Source organism: Pseudonaja textilis, chromosome 11 (genome assembly GCF_049901715.1).
Source record: "Pseudonaja textilis isolate UNSWEBS1 chromosome 11, rPseTex1.2, whole genome shotgun sequence".
Classification (NCBI taxonomy): domain Eukaryota; kingdom Metazoa; phylum Chordata; class Lepidosauria; order Squamata; family Elapidae; genus Pseudonaja; species Pseudonaja textilis.
The window spans coordinates 21,294,188-21,315,519 of record NC_142000.1 but is presented as its reverse complement, the minus strand read 5'-3'; the positions used below and the strand labels follow the sequence as shown (position 1 = coordinate 21,315,519).

At 47.9% G+C, this 21,332-nt stretch overlaps 1 protein-coding gene across 7 annotated transcripts in view; it reads right to left on the bottom strand.

Moving 5' to 3' along the window:
* Positions 1 to 21,063, bottom strand: part of JPH3 (junctophilin 3) — a 42,620-nt gene extending 21,557 nt beyond the window's left edge. For 5 of the 7 annotated variants that reach the window (XR_015744996.1, XR_015744995.1, XR_015744997.1 and 2 more), the window contains exon 1: positions 12,447 to 13,573. Coding sequence is in view for 3 of the 7 variants with exons in the window: in XM_026719841.2 (XP_026575626.1) it covers positions 12,447 to 12,828 (382 nt within the window). In the remaining 4 variants the exon portion in view is untranslated. Of the gene's footprint in view, positions 1 to 12,446; positions 13,576 to 20,175 lie in introns of those variants that run through there. The other 2 variants (XM_087940759.1, XM_087940758.1) reach the window with 2 other exon arrangements.
* Between the last annotated feature and the right edge of the window lie 269 nt (positions 21,064 to 21,332).

Sequence of the window (21,332 nt, the reverse complement as noted above, 5' to 3'; positions counted from 1 at the left end):
ACCTCCTAGCCTCTGCTTACCAACAGTCTCTTAGAAGGGCTTCGTCCTGTTTACATCCTGTTCGTCTCCAAGGAGCACCTCAGCCCAGCTTACATAGATATTTTTGACAATCTTCCAACAGATTCTGGATCAAGCCATGACTTCTCCCCCTCCCCCCACCCCCCATGTGATTTGTCTCATCATCTGTGACTGCAGCCTAGGAGCCTTCTTGTCACCCTGACCTCTCCTCTCCCTGGGCTGAAGGGTCATGTGAGGGCTTGAATTTAGTGCTGCAAAAGCAGTCGTCCAGCAGCCCAGGAAGGAGGAATCCAAAGGAACACCTGCAAAGTTCTGGAGGGGGGACTCGTTCAATCTCTTTGCTCACTGGCCCCTGCTGCTTCATACCCCAACCCATCAACCCACAGTTATCCTTGCGGCTGCATTCTCTTCCCTCCCTGAAACCTGAGCTAAGAGTCCCCAACACCCAAAAGCTCTGATTTGGTTCATCTCACTTGCCCTCCCTCCCTCCTTCCCCCCTTTCCCTGCCTCTCTCCTTCCCTCCCTTCCTTCCCTCCCTCCCTCTTCCATCCATCCTTCCTTCCCTCCCTCTTCCCTCCTTTCCCTTCCTTCCTTGCTTCCTCCTTCTCTCCCTTACCCACAATCATCGAAAGGACCGTGACCCATTCTCAACAGAAACCTACTGGACAAACAGAAGGAGTGTGGAATGGAAATCTTTGCCAGCAAGTTCATCTGCATTACCAGGTCAAAACAAAAACGGTGCTGCAGCGGAGTTCAAGAAGCTGCAAGTCCATCCCCAGAAAGAACAGCTTCAAATTAAGTTTACATTTGTCATATTTCAACTAGCCATTAGCTATTATTCCCCCTGCAAATAGGTCTAGTTGTGAATAAACTTAAAGGTTCTGCTCTGTCCTTTGGGCACGACAGAAAGACGTACAGATTCAACCATCAAATATCAGATAAAAACAGACAGCTTTCCAAAGGGAGAGACTAAGAGAATAAAAAGTAACGCAGGCTTGATTTTAGGCACAGACCAGGTCAGGCTGCTTTTAGAAAATAGAAATGCAATTCCTCTATTTTTCACACGTCTTGGGAGATGCCATGGTTTGTTCACTTAGTTATGACAAGGGAATGCTCAGACTTTTTTTCCTTCATTGTTACATTTCAGCATTTCCTGTGCTATTCCTTTTTGTGCATGTTTAAAAATCTGGGATGTGACTGTTTTGTGAATGTGCAAAGCGTTCATTCCAGCAGTGAACAGGCAGTGGTGTGGACAGATACATTTCTATTGTAACTTGCAGTTACATTTATTTATCAGGGTCGGAACAAGGCAGGTTGCTGGCAATGGCTCCCGAGTGCATCTGTTCATCTTCATCCAGCCAAGCTTTCCAAAGGCAGGAAATCCTAAATTATCTCTTCCTATTCTCTACCAAATAACAAGAGATGAAATAACAACATCTGTTGTGCTTTTATGGATCCCAAAACCTGCAACCTTGTTTGGCCATCAACTTTTCTGGAAGATAAGACCCTGAGACCTGTAGCTCACTTTCTGTAGAAAAAAAAACTACAAAGCAGACTTTTGTTTCTGGGTAACGTTTGATATAATTTCACTGTAACAGAAAGAAGACCTATGTGCATCCAGTTGAAAAATGTTAATGACACAGTGTCCCTCTTCCCTTCAAGTGGACGATGAAGAGATAAAAGCTGATTAATGGGTAATTTAGGGATAATCCCCAAGTGCTGGTCAGGGAAAGGGCAAAGCAAGCTGAATCTTAAAACAGGAAACTATCAATAGAAAGGAAGGATCAAGAAGCACCAAGGACTCCACAGGAAACTATCAATTAGCCTTAGGAAGGGCCTTCCTTAGGTGGAAATGCATCCTAAGGAAGTCTCAAGAATTGGTTCACTTGTCATGGTTGCCTCACCAAGATTTGGATGAATAAGCCACAGCACTCTCATTTAATAAGGGGTCCACAATGGTCAGGTTTACCAGTATGTTAACCCCACAAACAAGCATTTCTGGGTTGGGCAAATCCACTTGTCAGGGGCACTTGGTTTCCACTCAGGTGGACTTAGGTCGATGCGGAGGAATATGTAGCTTTTCTCAAGATTGTTGACTCAAGTGCCCAACAATTAATTCTCCAGGAAATGGGGAAAATATTGGGCTGGCCAACAAAAGGAGCACCAACGTGCCACCCCTGAAAGTGGATCATATAAGAAATCACTGTGCGCCTTTTCCCCAGGAGTTGCCTTTGCCTTTGTTTCTGTTTTGATGGCTGGCATATAAACTGAATAAATAAATAAGAGCCCTGGGTGGGTAATTCAAATGGAGCAAGGAAGAGGAGCAACAGATGGGCAACTAACGCAGTAAGAAGTTGCTGAGGCATTGAAGACTAATCAAAAGCTATGGTCATAAACAGAGTTGCACCCCCAATTGTTGTCCATGGTCGTACCATACCCTCAGCCAAAATGTGGCTTGGTGGTGGGTGAGGTTGGATGAGACCAGCCAGAATGGAATCTCTTCTTGGCCTGAGACCCAGGTTCTTCTCCTGTGACTCCAGTGGTCCAATACACTACCCTGTATCCCTTCCTTGGGTCCCCATGTATGAACATAAATCATGAATTTTGGCCATCAAATGTCTCGTTTGTCTTCCTACTCTTCCTTTTAGCTGCTTCACTCACCACCTGGCCTGGCATGGAAAGGAAAGGGGTGGGGATAGCCTTGGCACCTACTCCTTTGAAAGAGGCCAAGGCACTGAACTCTCTTCCCCCAGAGGCTGGCGGGCAACGGGTGCCAAGGAGACTCACGCCGAAGGCAGAGGTGTTGGCACAGCTCCTCTCTGCTTGGAATAAGTGGGAGAGGATTAAAGAGAGAACCTGAGATGAAAAAGGAAGACATTGTGATAGTAAAGGAATATAGTATTGTATTGTATCTGGAGAACTAGGGAGAATATTTCTCTGGGAGCCGAGCAAGCCCTTGTGAACACGAAGAAGAAATAATTGGCACAGGGGAGCTGGCCAAGCCAGAATTCTGGGCCAGGGCGAACCCCGGGGGAAAAGAAAAAGACAGGAAGAAAATGGCGAGAGACTTTGGCTTGAAATGTGGAGCGTGCACAGGGAAACCACCACACACCAATCTAGGAGAACTTCGATCTGGATTTCTGGGTGGGAGGGCTGGGAGTCTCCTCCATCGGCCTCCAATGGTGGATGGGGAAGGGGCAGTGGAGAAGCATCACCTCAAGCACAGGACACCTTGGCTGAAAAAGGAGACGGGGGAGGGGACTTGCTGTAAACTTTCTAGCCATTGAAAAGTAGAAACGGTTAAAATGTGCACATGCTCTCTCTCTCTCTCTCTCTCTCCCCCCCCTCTCTCTGCATAGCAAGAAGATATGGCAAGAGCCAGGCTTGCCCTCTGTCATAACTCCAATAGCTGTTCTATACCCCAAACCAATATCTGTTCTGAGACGCAAAATAGCGTAGCTGACCAGGCGAGGCTGCTCTATTCTCCATCCTGGAGTCATCACAGTGAGGATTCAGTCTCTACTGAGTGTGCTCAGCTCTCCTGAAACTGAGATCTGTGTGTGTGTGTGTGTGTGTGTGTGTGTGTGTGTGTGTATTTTCCCTTAATTATTTTTAAACTTGTTTTTAGTCCCACAAATCTTATTGTTCGTATTTGCTCTTCCCACGCTTAGCTAATATTGTGTGTCAGTGTGAATGTTTGTGTGGTGCCATTTAATTACTACTCAAGGACTGACATTCACTCTCAAGAACTGCTAATGTTGGGACAGATGCACGGAAGGAAGGAAGGAAGGAAGGAAGGAAGGAAGGAAAGAAGGAAGGAAGGAAGGAAGGAAAGAAGGAAGGGAGGGAGGGAGAGGTAACTATCTGGGAAGGCCTTTCTGCAACCTTTCTTAATGGCCTTGGAAGCTGGATTAGGGGGAAAACCCTGCTCAATGTAGCCTCTTGCCCTATACTGTTCCCAGAGACGATAATCTTCCAGCATTTTCTTTGTTTGTGAAACAGGTGCAGCTTACTGCTTTGTACCCTCCAGAGAGAACCAAAAGGCTTGTTTTCATCCGTTTCCCCAAGGGAGAGTTGGGTAGAATCTCACTAGGTAGAGTCCAAGTTTCAGAACGTACGATAGGATTTTACGGCCCGGTTGGAGGTGCTTCTGAACTCAGTAATCACAGATTCTATTTTAGTAGCACTAGAAGAATCACCTATTCCTTTTTTTTTTTTTTTTTGCCACAGCCTATGAAGACATGGTCAATTTCATTTGCCAGATAAGATTATGTTGAGACTGAAGACGCTATTCTGCTCATGATTAGCTAGAAAGTTTCTGGCCTGATGGGAGATGGATTTGATAACTGAACGGAACCACCCAGTGTTCTTGATTGTGAAGTTAAGTTGGCCATTGAATGTGGATTAAGGTTTATTTTCCCTCTTTCTTCCCCCCGAGTCTGTCTGTCTACCATCTTCCCTTTAGACAAGGTCATCAATTTTTAATTTTATTTCCTGCATGAGGAGACTTGCTCTAAAAGATCTGCTTTGAGAAATAGTCTCAAGGTTAAATTGGAAGTTAAGGCTAGGACGTTATGAGTTGAAACCTGGACCTGTGTGGAAGTCTGCTTGGACATCACCTGTGCCCATTCTGCCCGGGGATACTGGGAGTTGAAGTCCACACACGTTAAGGTCGAGAAACTCAGCTGTACACAAAGGTGAGCAAATACTTGTCCAAACTACAAGCAACTCCCTTCAGTTCCAAGCCAGGAATTGATTTTCTTGAGTGGCCATTTATGGAAGGAAGTGAAGGACAGCTGACCAGGCCCTTCATCATCCATCTCCTGGACATGCTGATGGAGCTTCGAGGCAAAGAGTGTGGCATCTTTTTCAGATCATGACCTCATGGTACAATCACTAAAAAGATGCCATCGTTTGCCCCCCCATCCGCACCCAGGTGGCCCTGCCTCCAGACGGCTCACAAATTCCTCTTGCTCAATTGAAGCCGAGTCCTCCTGCAGCTTCACAGACAAGCTGCCACAGTGTAACCAAGATTAAGCAACAAGCCATTGTTGAGCACTGGGTGGTCTGGGGAAAAAATGGGCTGGGCTGGGGCAGGGATGGGATTCAAATTTTTTAACAACCGGTTCTGTGGGTGTGGCTTAGGTGGTGGGCGTGGCTTGGTGGTCATGTGACTGGGTGGACATGGCTTAGTGGTCATGTTATTGGCTGGGTGTGGCCAACTCAACATCACTTACATCGAGGCACGCATCTCCTCGCCTGGCCTCTCATGACTGTGGGGATGCTGAAACAGTCGTAAGTGTGAAAAATGGTCATAAGTCACTTTTTTCAGTGCCATTGTAACTTTGAATGGTCACTCCACACAAGCAAAGTACCAGCAAAGTGGGGGAAAAATAACTCCAGATACGTTCCAGAGACAGGAAGTCTAGTCCTGCCAAGAATATAATAAGGGTTAACAGAGAGGCAGTTTCTGTAAGCAACACCAGAATGTTTCCTTCCTGCCTTCCTTACAGGATTAGACTAGTAAGTTCTTCTAACAACCGGTTCTCCGAATTGCTTAGGATGTTAACAACCGGTTTTAGTGAATAGGTGTGGACTGGTAGAATCCCACCCCTGGGCTGGAGTGCTTTCCAACCCAAGTGATCATCCTAGGGGTGCTTGCTATGAACCAGTATAATTCTTCCATCCGTACAGGTAGTCCCCAGCTTATGACCGCATAATTGAGCCCAAAATTTCTCTTGCTAAGCGAGTTAGCTGTTAAGTGAGTTTTGCCCCATTTTATGACCTTGCATGCCCCAGCTATTAAGTGAATCACTGCAGTTGTTAAGTTAGTAACTGGGTTGCTAAGGGGATCTGGTTTCCCTGTTGACATGACCCCGGGACACTGCAACGGTCATAAATATGAGTCAGTTGCTAAGCACCTGAATTTTGATCAGGGCAGTTGTAACTTCAAACGGTCGCTAAATGGGCTTGGGTGAGTGGAGGGCTCCCTGTACCACCCCCCCTTGACAGGAATGGATCTTCTCTCTACCACGGCAGCCACGTGGGCGATCCAGGCAGGCCTCGGCAGGATGATTCAGGAGCAGCTGAGCGAGCGGTATCTATGGCAATACTACAGAAGCAAGTGGCTTGGAGGGCACGAGGCATGGATTCCCAGGAGCTCTGGGGGCCCGAGGGGAACGTCACTGCCACACGGGCCAGCTGTGCCCAAGAACCTCGCAGCCACTCTTGGACGGGGGTGGTGGTGGCAGGGAGGAAGATTGGCACCACGCTGCTGGAGCCTAACGATGTAGAAGCAACCCGGAAACAGAGAAGCTTCTTCACAGGGAGGACAATTAACCTGTGGAATAGGTCAATTAACCTTCACAAATCACTGGAGGCTTTTAAGAAGAGACTAGGCAGTCACTTGTCTGAAGTGGGATAGGGTCTCCTTCCTGAGCAGGGGGCTGGACCAGAAGACCTCCAGGGCCCCTTCCATCTCTATTCTGATTCTGAGTCTTCCATTATTTCTGTCGTTCTTTCGGGTAAGGGTAATAAACTTACACGGCAGGTGAGCACAGACAGCCCTCGACTTACCATCACGATTAAGCCCCGAGTTTCTGTTACTAAGCGAGACAGTGGTTAAGTGAGTTTTGCCCCATTTCGCAACCTTTCTTGCCCCAGTCGTTAAGTGAATCCCTGCAGTTGTTCAGCTAGGAACACAGCTATTAAGCGGATCTGGCTTCCCCATTGACTTTGCTTGCCGGAAGGGCCGCGTGAGTCCAGGACACCACAACCATCATAAACACGAGCCAATTGCCAAGCATCAGGATTTTGATCACGGGACTGTGGGGATCCTGCAACCACCGTGTGAAAAATGGTCACAAGCCCCTTTTTTTTCAGAGTGCCATTGTAACCTCAAAAGGTCACTAAACGAACCGTTGTAAGCCAAGCACTATCTCCACATGGGGAAACACTGATTTCCCCACCAGCTCTACTTTGTCCAGTGAAACACGCTCAACCCATTCCCAGTTGGGAAACAAACTGGTCCCACTATCTGCTCCAGGATCCAGGATCCCTTGAGACCAGGATCAGGATCAGGGCTTCCCATTCGAAGCTGGGATTCTCAAGCAGGCAGAATGCTGAAAGCTTCTCAGTCCATTGAGCTAATTAATTCTAATATGCTGCCTGTACAAAATACAGGGGAATCTGCCTAATTTTCTCTCGCTCTCCCCCTTTCTCTTTGCTAATCATCAAATTCAGTAATCCTCATCGTAAACTCTCTAATCTTGCCCCATTTCTCAGTTAAACTAAGCTCTTAATCGCTGCAGAAGCCTCGAAATACAGAGAGGCATGGCGAGAGAGAGACGAATGCTTCCTGCAGAGCAGCCTTTCCCAGAGAGTCCTTGCACTTCCAATATTCTGGGGATTCTGGGAGTTGAAGTCCAAACACCTTAAAGCTGCCAAAGTCGGAAAGCACCAATTTACATTAAAAACTTCCAATGGTTTGATTGTAATGCTGCCCTCCTTAAAAACATAGCTGAGAGATAAGAAGAAGAAAACTGGATGTTGTCTGCAAGAATCTTCCCCAAAATGGAGCTATCCCACCACCTCCCCACCAGAAATCCTGGGCTGCAGCATTTGAGCATGATTGGAGGGGAGGGAAAGAGAATTAAATCCAAGGGCAGCCTTCTTATCATTTTAATTAAACTGACTTTAACTTTAATCAAATTTAATTTTTTGGCCCGCCTCAGTCACTGGGACACCATAAGCCATGCCATACCTTCTCCTGAAAGATTCATCTATGGTCTGCGGAGCATGGACTCTGCTCCCAAATTCCCCACTTCTGATGCAAAGGAAGGACCCTTATGGCCTGGGACTTTCAGTGCAGTCATTTATGGGGGCCCATCAAAGATCCCACAAACTGCTCGTTTTCCCACCCCCCCCCCCCAAAAAAAAAGCACTGGAGGAAACCCTTGCAGCTCCTCTGCTTCTCTTATGCTTCAGATTTGTCCCATGCTTGCTGTTCTCTGGACTTTCAGGAGCCAGGATGAAGGATGAAACTGACACCATGTGGACTACAAGGGATTAAAGTACACCGGATACACCTCTTGACATAGATTTGCAACGGTCTTCGCAGTTGCCATCTGGATGTGCCATAGCTTCACACGGGATTGAAAAGAGAGCAGCTCCCACCTCTTGATGCTGGGCGTTGAGATGGTAACTCCCAGGGGACTGGCAGCAAATGTGGATAAAAGCCAGGCTGGCTGGGATTCTGGAGAATCATCCTGGCCTTCACCCACCACCCACCATTTCAGAAAGGGAGGTTTTAAGGAGCAGAGAGAGCACAGGTAGTCCTCGACTTGCAACAGTACTTTCAGTGACCATTCTAAGTTACAACGGCACTGAAAAAAATGACTTTTGATCACTTTTCATACCTAGGACCATTGCAGCATCCCCATGGTCCCAAAATCTAAATTTGGGTGTTTGGCAACTCATATTTATGACGATTGTAATATCCTGAGGTTACGTGACTCCCCTTTTAGGACCACCTGAGAAGCAAAGTCAATGGGGAAGTCAGACTAACTTAACATGTGCAGTGATTCACTTAAGAACTGGGGCAAGAAAGGTCATAACATGGAGCAAAACTCACTTAACAACTGTTTTCGCTCAGCCACGGAAATCTGGGGCTCAACTGCGGTTGTAAACCTGTCAGTGCTGTAGGGCAAAAAGTGCTCAGATAAGGCACATCCTTTCGGCCTGGCTGTGAGTTGGGTGCTCTCCAAGGTCCTGAGACGTGAAAAGCATTTAAAGGAGAAAGAAGGAAAAACCGTATGTAACAAGCCTGCTTTTAAAAGGGTCTCATTGCTGGACATTCAACTGAAGGTGCTTTGGATATTCTGGGGATCCGGCTCGGTTAATCCGAATCGCTTGCCTCCGCCTGACTCGATTACTACAGCCTTGTGTTATCATTTCCAGGAGTGGGTCCCTTTTGGTATTGTTCTGCCAGCTATGCTTGAACTTCCAAATATAAAGCAGCTAAAATAGAGATTGTGAGGACACAACAACTGCTTGAAGGCTTTTTAAGGCAAAAAATAAAAATAAAGCAGACTGTAATTCTGAGACCTATAAATGGAGACCTGCTCTCCTTCACTTCCTCTCTTATTGTTTGGGCTGCTCCGGTGATTTGTGCCTTGAAAATATGAAAATTGACTTTGGGTTGATGTAGACCCACTTTTAAAGGTAGAAATGGTGCTGCCAGAAATGCCTAGAAACAAGGAAGAGGGAGGGAAGGGGTGTGTGTGTGTCACAAAGTCAGCCTTTTATCTACACACAAGGAAGCGTGTGTAGAAACCATCCTGTTTTCTCCTGAAGAGTCAATGGGATGATGGGATGTTATGTACAAACTTCACACAGGATGGGCTTGAGTGAAAATAAATATGATGAGATCCAGGTGTTGGGTGGGTTGTCCTTGGAAAAGAGGAGTGGGGGGAGGCCTGAGCTGTGTTCCATTGATGCCCCTGGAAAAACCTACCGCTGGGACTTCTCTGATGCATTTCAGGGAGAGTCATCCACGTTTTCCTTCTGAGACTCAACTCAAACACAGAGATGAGAGCATCTGTGAACAGGTTGGGTACTGGGGCATATGGCGGCACTGACATAGATAGGGAACTGCTATGTGGGAATTCCAAGACAAACACCTCCTGACTGGGTGCTTTTCCCACGTCCACTGGGAAGCAGAGCTGTCTGGAGCGTTTATTCCAACAGCAAGATTAAGGGACATGGGCCTTCAATCCCTCCTGGTTTGACAATGAAGGGAAGGCCTCTGGATGGGGTTTGCCTCTGTGTCTATCTCCTAGACTTTTGAGTTAAGGCACAACAGCTTTTATTTTGATATTACTAAATCCTCAGCACAGGAGGATCTGCTTATTAGACTGAGGTCTGTCTGTAGTTTTTAAAAATGGCATATGGTAGATTATTTTTGACATCTCAGGAAGCAACAAGCTCCCAGCAGATGGGTTGAGGAGCTACAGGAATCTTAATTTCCAGGAGTTGTCTCTGTTTTGAATGGAAGCTGGGGAACCATCCTTTCCCAGGGCAATGCAATTACCCCTCACACCTCTGGAATACTGTGGCCCAGGGGCAGGAGGTTTGCTAAGTCACGGTCAGGAGGCCTAGAGAAGAAGCTCTGACCAAGAGAAATGGCATGCTCAGTGGGACCTCTCCTGCCCTTTTCAGCGATTCAAGCGGGTTCTTTTCCCTTGTCACCATCCAGGAAGCAAACGGACAAAATAGGAGAGATGAGAATTTGAGCGGGACATGAATTTGAGGGCTTTGTGCAGCCCCATTTCCAGGCTGACCCCCAGTAGGACCCGGACCACTCCATACCTTCAGTGTTCCCCACAAACTAGCTCTCCGTGAGGTCGGATAGAATTTTTCCACATCCCCAGAGTCAATTTTCACCGTCAACCTGAGGTTTGTTTCTCTGATTCTTTCCGGGTCTGAAGCAGGCCGTTGCCTTGTCGAGGTTATGGAGGCTCTGCACATTTATCTCCTCTTTGGTTGAATATATCCCTTTTCTCTCTCTCTCAGGTTTCACTGGGGATTGCAGCACTGCAGTACTTGTACAACCGTGCCTGCATGGCTTCTGCGTAAAGGCATGGGTAGGCCAAGAACACTTCCAGCCCACTTTCCTCGGCCTGGAAGCCCATGGGGAGGAAAGGAATTCCAGTCGCTGCACTCCCAACATTCCTCCAGGGCAGTTTTTGAGGATGCACTCCAAGATAATAAACACAGATGGAGCTTCCTTCAGCCCTGAGTTCGGAGAAACCTGGGCTCTGAGGATGAAGGTTTCTGGGGCAGAGCGGGATGATATAAGCCATGTAAATACAGCCAAAAAGGTGGAGCACCCGGCTTCCCTCCCTTGCTTCGTTGCAAGTGCAATTCGCAAAACGAATTCCCGGACCCAGCCACCTGCCTTTGCAAAAATCAACTAAAGTTTGCTCAGTTCCTGCCTCCCTCCCTTTGCTTCCAATCATCGAATTCTATTTCGCAGAAATACATTTTCCCCTTCAGCCTTTCCTTTCCTGAGCTCTTCCCACAGGGCCTTTGAAAAGCGGAGGCTGCATTCTCAGCTGAACACAGCTCGAAAGCAGGCATGTGGAGGGGGGGGGTGGGGAGGGAGAGAGGGAGCCAGAGAGGAAAAAAAGGAAGGATTGCGTTTATGGAGGCTGCTACGTGACAGTAAGACTCAAGACCTGCTGGCTGCTTTACTCCAGGGATGTGGTAAGTAGGCCTGGTGCCTGCCTGCACACTGAAAGGTTAGCAGAGGAAAACAGCCACTTAGCCGGGGATGGAGTGATTCAGGCCATTCCAGAGGAAAGCTGCTGGGTGGCAAGACCTTAATCGTACATTTCGTCCTCGTGGTTTCCTCTCTTCCCTTGGCCTTTGCTAAGTTTGCTTCTGCTTAGTCAGTCCACATCTCCACCTTCCCTCTGCAGTAGCCCCTGGAGCTCCTTCCCAAAGCCAAGAAGCAGCTGCTGTGCCTCTGGGTGCTCCACATACACCCAGCCAAACATTCGCCACAGGAAGAATCTCCCGCGAACAGCAACCGGTTATCAAATTAACTGTGGACCCATGGAGTGGAGCGCCAGGCTTGGAGGGAAATTAAAAAAAAAGAGGAAGAATTTGCAATACAGTTTGACCCTGGAGAGAATTGTCTGGCCAAGGCAAGATTTCAATCCTCCCACCCCATCGTATCCTGTCGGGTTAGTCGTCGTGTGAGGGATGGAGGCCCAGACTTCCTTTCAGAAATGGTTGCCTCATGAGGTAGATGCTGAACAGGACGAACAAAACGGCAGGAACCCAGGTCTGGCCCAGAAGACCGAATCCACAGAGAGCCGTTTCCTGAGCAAATCTCACCAGTCTCAAACAGAAGCCACCTACCCCTTGAAGGAGTTTTATACCAGCCCTTTCCAAACTGCCCAACTCGCTTCTAGACTACTGATTGCAATTCCTCTCCTCCTTTCCCACAACCCTCCCGGGACCCTGGAGCCTTCAGTACCAGGAAGGGGAACTCTTTGCACAGACAGACAGACAGACAGACACACACACACACACACAAGATCCATTTACTGACCCCCATCTTGTTTATGCCCAATCAGTCCTGGGCTAGGTGGAGAGACAGAGATTGTCTGAGCCTGTCTCCAGCCTGCAAACCCGCCTTGGAAAAAAGGGCCTTCCTTTCAGCCAGAAAGATTTAATGCCATAGCTGGCTGAACCTCAAGGACCCGACTGGGGTTAACAACGCAGGGTTGGCCGGAGATGGCGTGCCCTCCTCCTCCTCCTCCTCCTTTTAAAAACATCCCCGTCGGGCAGGTGGGTCTAAAAGGGCGGCGTGCAGCGCTTCAGCCGGCAGGCAGGCAGAAGGTGGGGAAGTCGCTGCTTACCTCCATCCGAGTAGGTCTCTGTTCCGTAGCCATCCTGCAGTCCGTTGCTCCAGGTGCCTTCGTACTTGGCCCCGTTGCCGGTGCACTCGCGCACCCCGTAGCGTCCCTTAAATCCGTGAGTCCATTCGCCTCGGTACACCCACTTCCCTTTGCTCTCCACGCCGATGCCGTGGCGCTTCCCTTGCGCCCAGGTGCCCTGATAGGTGTTCCCGCTGGGCCAGGTGTAGACGCCCAGCACTTCGAAGCCGTGACTCCAGGAGCCCGCATACTCGCCTTGCCCCTTCGGGCCGGTGCAGATGCCGTGGCCGTGCGCCTTGCCGTCCTCCCAACCTCCACAGTAGGACCCTCCATCGTCAAAATTAAACCTTCCCCCACTGGACATGCATGTAACGCAGTTCGCAAATTCTCAAAAAGGTGGGGCGGGAGGGGGGAGGCGAAAGCCGGGGAAACGAAAAAACAAAAACAAAAACCCCCCAAAACCCAAAAACAAACCGCCCCCTTAAACGATGCACCAAACGCCCAGAGCCGCCGAGGGAGCCGGGCTTGGCCGCTGGCACATTCTCTCCAGAGGCGGGAGGGGGGGAGCGGTTCCGGATCCGTCTCCTCCTGCCTTACTGCCGGGGGGAAGACAGCCCTCCTGGGCCCGCGGAGCAGCAAGGTGGCCGGGGGCCGGGAGGGGCAGAGCCGGCCGGGCCGGGAGGCGCCGACGGGGGTCCTTTCGAGCCGCCCCGGGCAATAGTCCGAGAGGGGAGGGGGCGGCGTGGGCAAAGGCCAACGGCCAACATATAAGGAGGGGAGGTGGGGCGGGGGGAAGCGAGAAAGCAACGCCACAGACCAGACAAAGGGTCTCACAGCCCCCGCGGTGCCTTCCACCTGCTGCTGCCGCCGCCGCCTCCGCCAACGCCGCCGCCGCTGCTCGGGTGGCCCAGTTGCTCCGCCGTTCCTGGGCAAAGCAGCATTTTGCCCGCGGCGTGTTTGCGGGAGAGCCTCCGGGTCAGCGGCAATGCAGTGTCTGTGACCGTCTCGATCTCACGCACTCTCCCGGCCCCCCCCTCACTCACTCGCACACAGACAAACGCACACACACACACACACGCCCGCACGCGCTCCGTCCCCCTCGGAGCTCCCCCCCGCCCCCAGGACTGTTTTCATTCTCTTCCCCGCGCCTCCCCCGGCCGCCCCACCCCGCTGCTGCGACTGGAAGCGGCTCTCACTCGCTCCGGCTCCGGCGGGCGGGCGGGCGGAGCTCCCCCGTGCCGGCCTTCAGAGCTGTCCTTTGGGGAGGGGGCCCCGGCACCAGCCGGGGGGCGGCAGAAGGAAGAGAGGCGGGGGGCGGGAGAGGCGGAAGGCCGGCGGGGGAGAAGGGGGCTCCTTTTCTGGAGCTCCGAGCGGGGAGGGGCGAGGAGCGCCTCGCATCGTCCCGGCCTCCTCCCTCACCCCGGACCCCCTGATGATTCACTTGGGTCCCCTCGCCCGCTTCTTCTCCCCACTCGGTGGACAGCGGCTTATTAAGGGGAAGGGAGCCCGGCATCTCCCTCCCCCACCCCAGCTCCAGCTTCTGGCATTTAAAGGTACAGCAACTGCACAAGGTAGAGTCCTCCCTCCCATAACACAGATCTCGGCCGCTCTTCCCTTCCCTTGGAGACAGAGGGCTCAAAAACCTCCAAAACAGCCCCATCAGGCCAAAGGGATACAATGCCCGGTGAATCTTTTCTTTTTTAAAAAAATTTTTTACTTATTTTTAAGTTTAAAGAACTGGAAAGGGGAGAATCTATCAGCTGGCAGCAGGCTGGCCTTTCTAAGAGGGAAATTCTGTAGATGAATTGTCATGTCTGTGGCTCATCCTGCTTCCTAAGTGACTTTGATTTTAGAGAATGGGAAGCAAGCATGCTTAGGACTGCAGCCTTAACCTAAGTACAGAGGACGGCTTTTCTTTTTTTATTCTTTTTTTGGTCTCCCACCAATTCTGGAAGATGTTTAAGTATTAAGCCCCCACATTATAAAAAAAAAAAGAGAGAAAGAGAAAGCAGCAACCTAGATTTAGTATCAGTTAAAACTATAGTCTGGCTATTGCTCCAGCTTTCCACACTGCAGGAGGTTTTAAGACTATGTAAACAACCCACCCTGCAAAATCTGAATCTTGTAAAAATTGGTCTACAGCTGAGAAGTCAAAACTGGTTCTCTGCAAGCATCTTGGCGCTACAAGTCTCACTGCTCTCTCTCTCTCTCTCTCTCTAAAAAATATTTTATTGCTATAAAAAATATCCTCAATCTTCCTCTTATAATCAGTCTTGGCCTTCCGAATACCTTTCTTCAGATTAGCTCTGGCAACACTGTATCTTGCCCCATCACCGGACCTAAAGGCCTTGGTCCTGTCATGCAAAGAGGCGTTGGATTTCCTTGATCATCCAGGGTTTCTGATTGGGATAGATCCTAATGTGTTTATCAATCATGATAGTATCTGTGCAGTGTTTGATATAGCACAGAACAGTTGCATTGTGCTCCTCTAGGTCAGGGTGATAAAAGATGTCCCAATTTGTGTTCTCAAAACAATCCTGAAGTTGTTGGCCAAGATTTCACTGTCTCCTAAGAGGGATGTACGCTGGTGCTAAAAGCAGTGGCATATGGTCTGATTGTCCCAAATGTGGTAATTGTATAACCTTATAGCCATGTTTGATGTTGGTATATAAGTTGGAAGGGCAGGTGGTTTTAAGAGCATCTCTGTTTGCTGATGATGGGGTGCACATTTTCTCAGGCTAAGAAAGTCAGCACACAGTGAACTGAAAAGTGAAATTCTGACAGACGTTTGACTCTGAAACCATTCTGCTAAAAGCTTTAGTAAGAGCCCCAAACAGCTTTCTACTTATTCTTGACAACTGCATGTTCTTTACATGCTTTGTGGTGCACAGATAGGTAATGTGGAGCCCTCTCGCTCAGGCCTGCCATGCAATGGGTGCTGCATGAGATCAAAGCTTTTAATCTTCTTGCTATCTGCATAAGTGCAGCAAATTAGCCAAAGGGGCTTTGCTAGTCACTAGCTGTATCTCAGTACGATCTTGGTAGTGTTTATCCTTCCAATCACTGCAAATCTGATCTTCCTTAGCAAGATAAAATTCCAGCTAGTTTCCAAAGTAAAATCAAGAAACTCAACCGGAGAGAGCTGATCCTGATCAGGGCTGGTAAGCTTTAATCAAGTTCCGGAGAGCCTATCGCTTCCAGGAGAATAAAGGGTGCAGGTCACCCGTAGCTCTCAAACCAAGTCCAGATAAAACAAACCAGAGCTGCCAATGCTCCATGTCCCAAAAAGGAATAAACTCATAAAGTGGATTTTCCACAAAAGGAAGCCTGATAGGAACAAAAAAAGCCCTCAATATTCCTTGATAAAAACCATTTGCTCTGGGGCAAACTCTGCTGCTTAGAAAAATCAGCATACTGTTACTGTGGGTTCCATGAATTGTCTCATACTGTATGCAGAACTTGCCAAGTACCATCAGAAGTAATACCATGACTTCTCTCATGGATGCTTCATCATTTGAGATGGTTAACTGCAGGCCCGGCTAGGAGTCAGGAACAATGAAAATAATACATATATCGACTCAGCCTTGCATCCTCCCAAGGTGGGTGAAAAGGCGACCCCGATTGTTTGGGGCAAGAGGCTGATTCTGTAAAACTGCTTAGAGAGCGCTGTAAAAGCACTTTGAAGCGGAATATAAGTCGAAGTTCTATTGCTATTGCTATGTCCAGACCGACTTTTCCCTTATTCTTCCTGCTTTGAAGAGTCACAGCTAAAATAGATGTGTTTCATGCTTGCTACAAGCATGGCGTGAGTCATTCTCACATTGCCGACAGATCACGGGGAGTCTGAGGAAGGAGCAGAGGCAACAGAGGTTGGGTTTCGTCCAGATTTATCTTCTTAGCATGAAGAGGAAAAAGGAAAGATTTTCCCATCTTCTTTTATGTCCATAGACATAGGCTTAAACATCTTCTTAGAGCACGGAAGTCCAACTTTGACAACTTTAAGACGTGTGAACTTCAACTCCCAGAATTCTCCATGGCCAGCTGGGGGGATTCTGGGAATCCTATCCATATATCTTAAAGTTGCCAAGGTTGAGAAACACTGAACCATTGAAACAGACTATGAAATCTTTGACATAATACTCTTGTGGGAAGCTGAAATCTGAACTCAGGTATTTTTGAGCTCAAGAATAAAGCTTGAGGTCCTTCACAAAATATATTGTGGTCTGGCCACTGGTTAAGGCCTTGGCTGGGTGCACAGTAAACCCAAGGAGGCTGCCCTCCAACAGAAGCTCGAGCTTCTGGGATGCAGGTAATTTTTCCAGATTAAGAGCCTTGCAGGGAAGGAGCCAGGCTCCCCCACCTGGGAAAAAAGAGCTATTGCAAACCCTTTCAGATTTACCTTCAGGATTTCTGGGCCATGTTTTACCCATCCGCAGAGTAGCCGCTCCCAGAGAGGTGGGCAAGTCTATATATTGGGCCCAAGAAAGAAGCAGGTGGGCTATCAGGCATTCCTCCAGGTACCAGACCACTTTCCTGACAGTTTGTAAAACCAGGAAGCCAAAATACACCTGACTGCATTCCTTCACACTACAATTGACCAAACGGAACAGGCATCTTTGAGCAAATAAATATCAGTCTGCAAGTCAGCGCCAACTTGCAGATGTCTAGGTTTAAGATCATGGATGGAAAGGGGTTTGTTTTAAACTACTGGCTCTTACTATAGAGCATTGGACATAAAGTGCTCCTGAAAGTCCTAATGTACAGTTAGCATAGTGAAATAAACATCAACAGTCCATAGTCCCAGGAATCTCTCATACACGCACAGAGCTCTGCTTTGCTTTTTAAAGATTATTTTATGCCTGCTTTTAGGCAGTGAGCATATCTAATACTCCTTTCTCTTCCTATTTTTTCCACAACCACAACACTGTGAGGTGGGTGGGCTGAGAGAATGAATGACTGACCCAAAGGCACCCAGCTGGCTTTCATGCCCAAGGTGGAACTAGAATTCAATGTCTCCTGTTGATTGACCCAAAGTCACGCAGCCAGTTTTCATGCCTAAGAAGGAACTAGAACTCACCATCTCCTGGTTTCTACCCTGGTGCCCTCTGCATGAAAACAAATGCTCAGTCCCACATGCTGGGGTTACTGCCTTGCTTGTTCTCACCCCTGCGCTAGGCCACAGTTTGGGGTTTGATTTGTTTGGTTTGCGGGGGGGAAAAGCAGAACCTGGTTGGAAAAGGGGACCAAGCTGGCCGGGAAGCCCTTAGAAACGCTTCCAACTGGCTCCCTCCTCTCGATATTCCAGCGATACCAGAGAAAGACGACTCATGTGATGCGCAGAGCGCAGGGAAGCAAGCCAGCACACTCTCTTTAGAAGGGCTGCAACAGCTGCCTTGTTGGCTCCTGAGCACCAGCCAAGAATGCTCCTGAGAATACACGCAAATCCTAGGAAGGCATTTATCGCGACTGCTAGTTACAGTTAGCAGAGGTCCTTGTGGGGGAGGAAACCCAGCCTCTTGAACTCAGGACTCTCCTAGGGGGAAGATGACCTGCTGCTTTCAATCTCCCTGAACCAATTGTTGGAATAGTTTTAGCACCCCGTTTCCCTGGCAGCAACCCATTGTGTTAGTCCCAGAGTTATAAATACCTTCGTGGTCTATTGGTGCTATTAGCAATGTGCCCCCACCCCCCAAAAAAGACACATGAGGGAAACAAAGAAGGGAATGTGGCATTGCTGGACATAAGGGTGGGAACAACCAGACTGAGTGTTCCTCCTTCCATTTGGTGGCCTGCTGAGACATGCCGTGGTATTTGACAAGATGGTGACCTTACTTATAGTACTCACTTGTAGTAAATGAAGTTTTCACCCCTACACAAAATCTGGCTGAAATCTGAAGACATCCAGCTCCTGACAAGTGATGGGGGCTAAATCCCAACTTGGAGCTGTCACGTTTATCAGTGGATCTTTTTGAAAGGCTGGTTATGGTTCCTTTTTGAAACCATAACAAGCCGCAACATCTGAGCATCTATTCAAGTCCGTTGCAATCAAAACAAAATTGTGAGTTTGTGCGGCGCATCGTCTGATTAGAATATATGTATTATACATAAAACAAATATTGATTCTTTAATTTCCAGCACCAGGTTTGGGAAATAGTTTTTTTAAAAAACAACCTCCATAGCACTAAAACACTTCAGGGTAGAACAAAACCATTTCATTGCATCATGAAAAAACAAAATATGAACATCAAAGTTGTTTTTAAGAGTCCTAGATACAGCTCAGATTTGTTCCACTAACCAAAAGGAAACAGATTCTTCAAAGTCATGCTATGCAATCATAGTCTTTCTCCCTGGGATTTACTCTCCACGAAACCCACTTAACTTTGCAGCCTCCGTTTATCATTGGGAATTGTGCTCGGTTATTTTCAGAAGGCAATGACTGAATTGTCTCACCAGGATTTTATAACTGAAATGTTCAGATACTTAATTCATACCTAAGTAATCAGCAATGTCTCATTATTTTTACCCAGTAATCACAGGTTGCCAACCTGAAATAGTAGAGTTTTAAATGAAGATTTGTACAACCAAGTCAGAAAACCGTTTGCAGATGTATGACGGTTTCATTCATCGTATTTTTTTAAGGCTGCATCTCAATCTCTGCCACATTCATGCATATTAATGGATATTAGGTATTTTGCTGTATCTGACAACGTTATTATTGTTTGTTTAAGCCTCATTTGCTTCTCTAGATTTTTCTTCCAAGCATGTAAATATATATTTTTCCTATCACCCTATTCATGGACAAGGAAAGGAAGATTTGTACTGTAACATAATGTTATCACCGAAATAGCCACTAGAGGACACTCACCATATGTCTATATAGATTTAGATAGCGCCACAACCTTGTTTATTATATTAATGGCATCTCAAATAATAAAATACAAGTGTCTGGCCAAGACTAAACTAAGCCTCTCTCATTCTTATTATCCTGTTTTCCACAGTACTCAGAGGAAGATGGCCAGCAGACATCCCCAGCCAACATCTGATCTGGAATTGCAACTCGCAGATTACCAATCAGCTCTAATCAATTTTTATTACTGTTTTTCCTATAAAAGCCCCAAAATGCAAAGCACATGGAAGCAATAGCATTCTTTGTTTTAATCCACCTACTGAATCGACTTTGGTTCTTTTTAAAGGCCGTTTGTGGAACAAAACCTCAATAGCAGTTTATTCACCACATGGAGATTTAGTGGACAGTGTGAATTTGGTACCTATCTGTGTTAAAGGATTTAAAGCCTATTTGCCCCTATGCAGTCACCAGGCTGATGGGATTATCTGAAAAGACAAGCGTTCCTGAGAATGGGAGATTCCACGTTACTGTTTAAAAGAAACGGCCCGTCCTCTTGGTTTATAGAAGAAAAAAAACAGTTACAAAATGTAGCAGGATCAAGCCACATGCCTAAACACGGAAAAATATTCAGCTAAAATAAAGGTTAGATCTCAATTCTTAATCCGTGTTTCTCAACCTTGGCAAATTTAAGATATGTGGATTTCACCTCCCAGTCAAACTGGCTAGGGAATTCTGGGAGTTGAAGTCCCCATATCTTAAATTTGCCAAGGTTGGGAAACCCTGCTCTCTCCTAATTGGGTAATTATGGAGAAAAGGAAAGTATTATTTGAAAAGGAAAGCAAGGAATCAAAAACGGGTGAATACCTTGAATATGAAGTCTCGGTTCGCACAGGATAGCTGAATCCTCCATTTAGGTTAAGATTGCCGCTCAGTCCGGATGTTGGTTTTTGCACAAACCACTGGATCGTAGCAGGCCTTCCAGATGTCGGTGGCCAGGTGGATTTCTCCAGGGAAAAAATGCAGAATGCTCCAATTCGGAGCAGCCCCTCCTCAAAAGAAATGGAGGGGGGGGCTTCAGGGCTTGGTGGCTGCCCCCACCCCACAACTGCCTCTTCTTTGCAGGATGCCAAATTCAAAAAAACATTGGGGACTTTCTCCTTGGTGGTCGGCACTCGGCTGTCTCGGTCACTGTGGTACCCTTTGGCTTTCTTGGAGGCCTGGGAAGCATTTGTGGCTTCCATTGATTTGTATTTATAGATTGCTTCCACCCTTCATCCTTCATATGGTCAAATATTAAGTGTTGTACCTTATGATTCTTGACTCTTGACCAATGTATCTTTTCTTTTTAATGTATATTGAGAGTATTTGTACCAAGACAAATTCCTTGTTGTGTCCAACCACACTTGGCCAATAAAAAATTCTGTTCTATAAAATAAATTTCCTGGGATAGATGTAACCCTTTTTTTTCTAGCGTCACAACAGCCCTGCCAGGTAGGCCCATCTGGATTGCTGGCTGAAGGAGAGGAGGGGTCTTCAAGGCGATGAAGGCCCTTCCACCCTCGGGCTGTTTACGGGTTTATTTATTTTTATTGGCAGATTAATTTCTATTATTCCTCCCGTCTTCTCTCCACATGGTTGACACGCTGTAACTATCCTGGATACAATGTAACATTTTGTTTATGGCTTCACAACGACCCTGCGAGGTAGGCCTGTCTGGACCCAGAGGGTCGCTGGGTGATGAAGGGGGGTCTTCTCCCGCCCTCAGGCCGCTTCACAGGTCCCTCCATGCTGATGACCCGGTTGCTAGGCAACCCCAGCTTTTATCTCCCCCCCCCCTTCCCATCCCTCTTCACTCTCCGGAGCCGTTCCTCTCCCCGTTGCTAGGTTACCCAAGCCCCGCCCCACCCGTCGGCGATTGACCGGTGAGCTCCCGCTCCCCCTCCCCTGCTGTCAGACAGCGCAAGTCAGCACGCGCCCGAAACACGCGCAGGAGCAGCCCTCTCCCGGACACACCTCTTTGG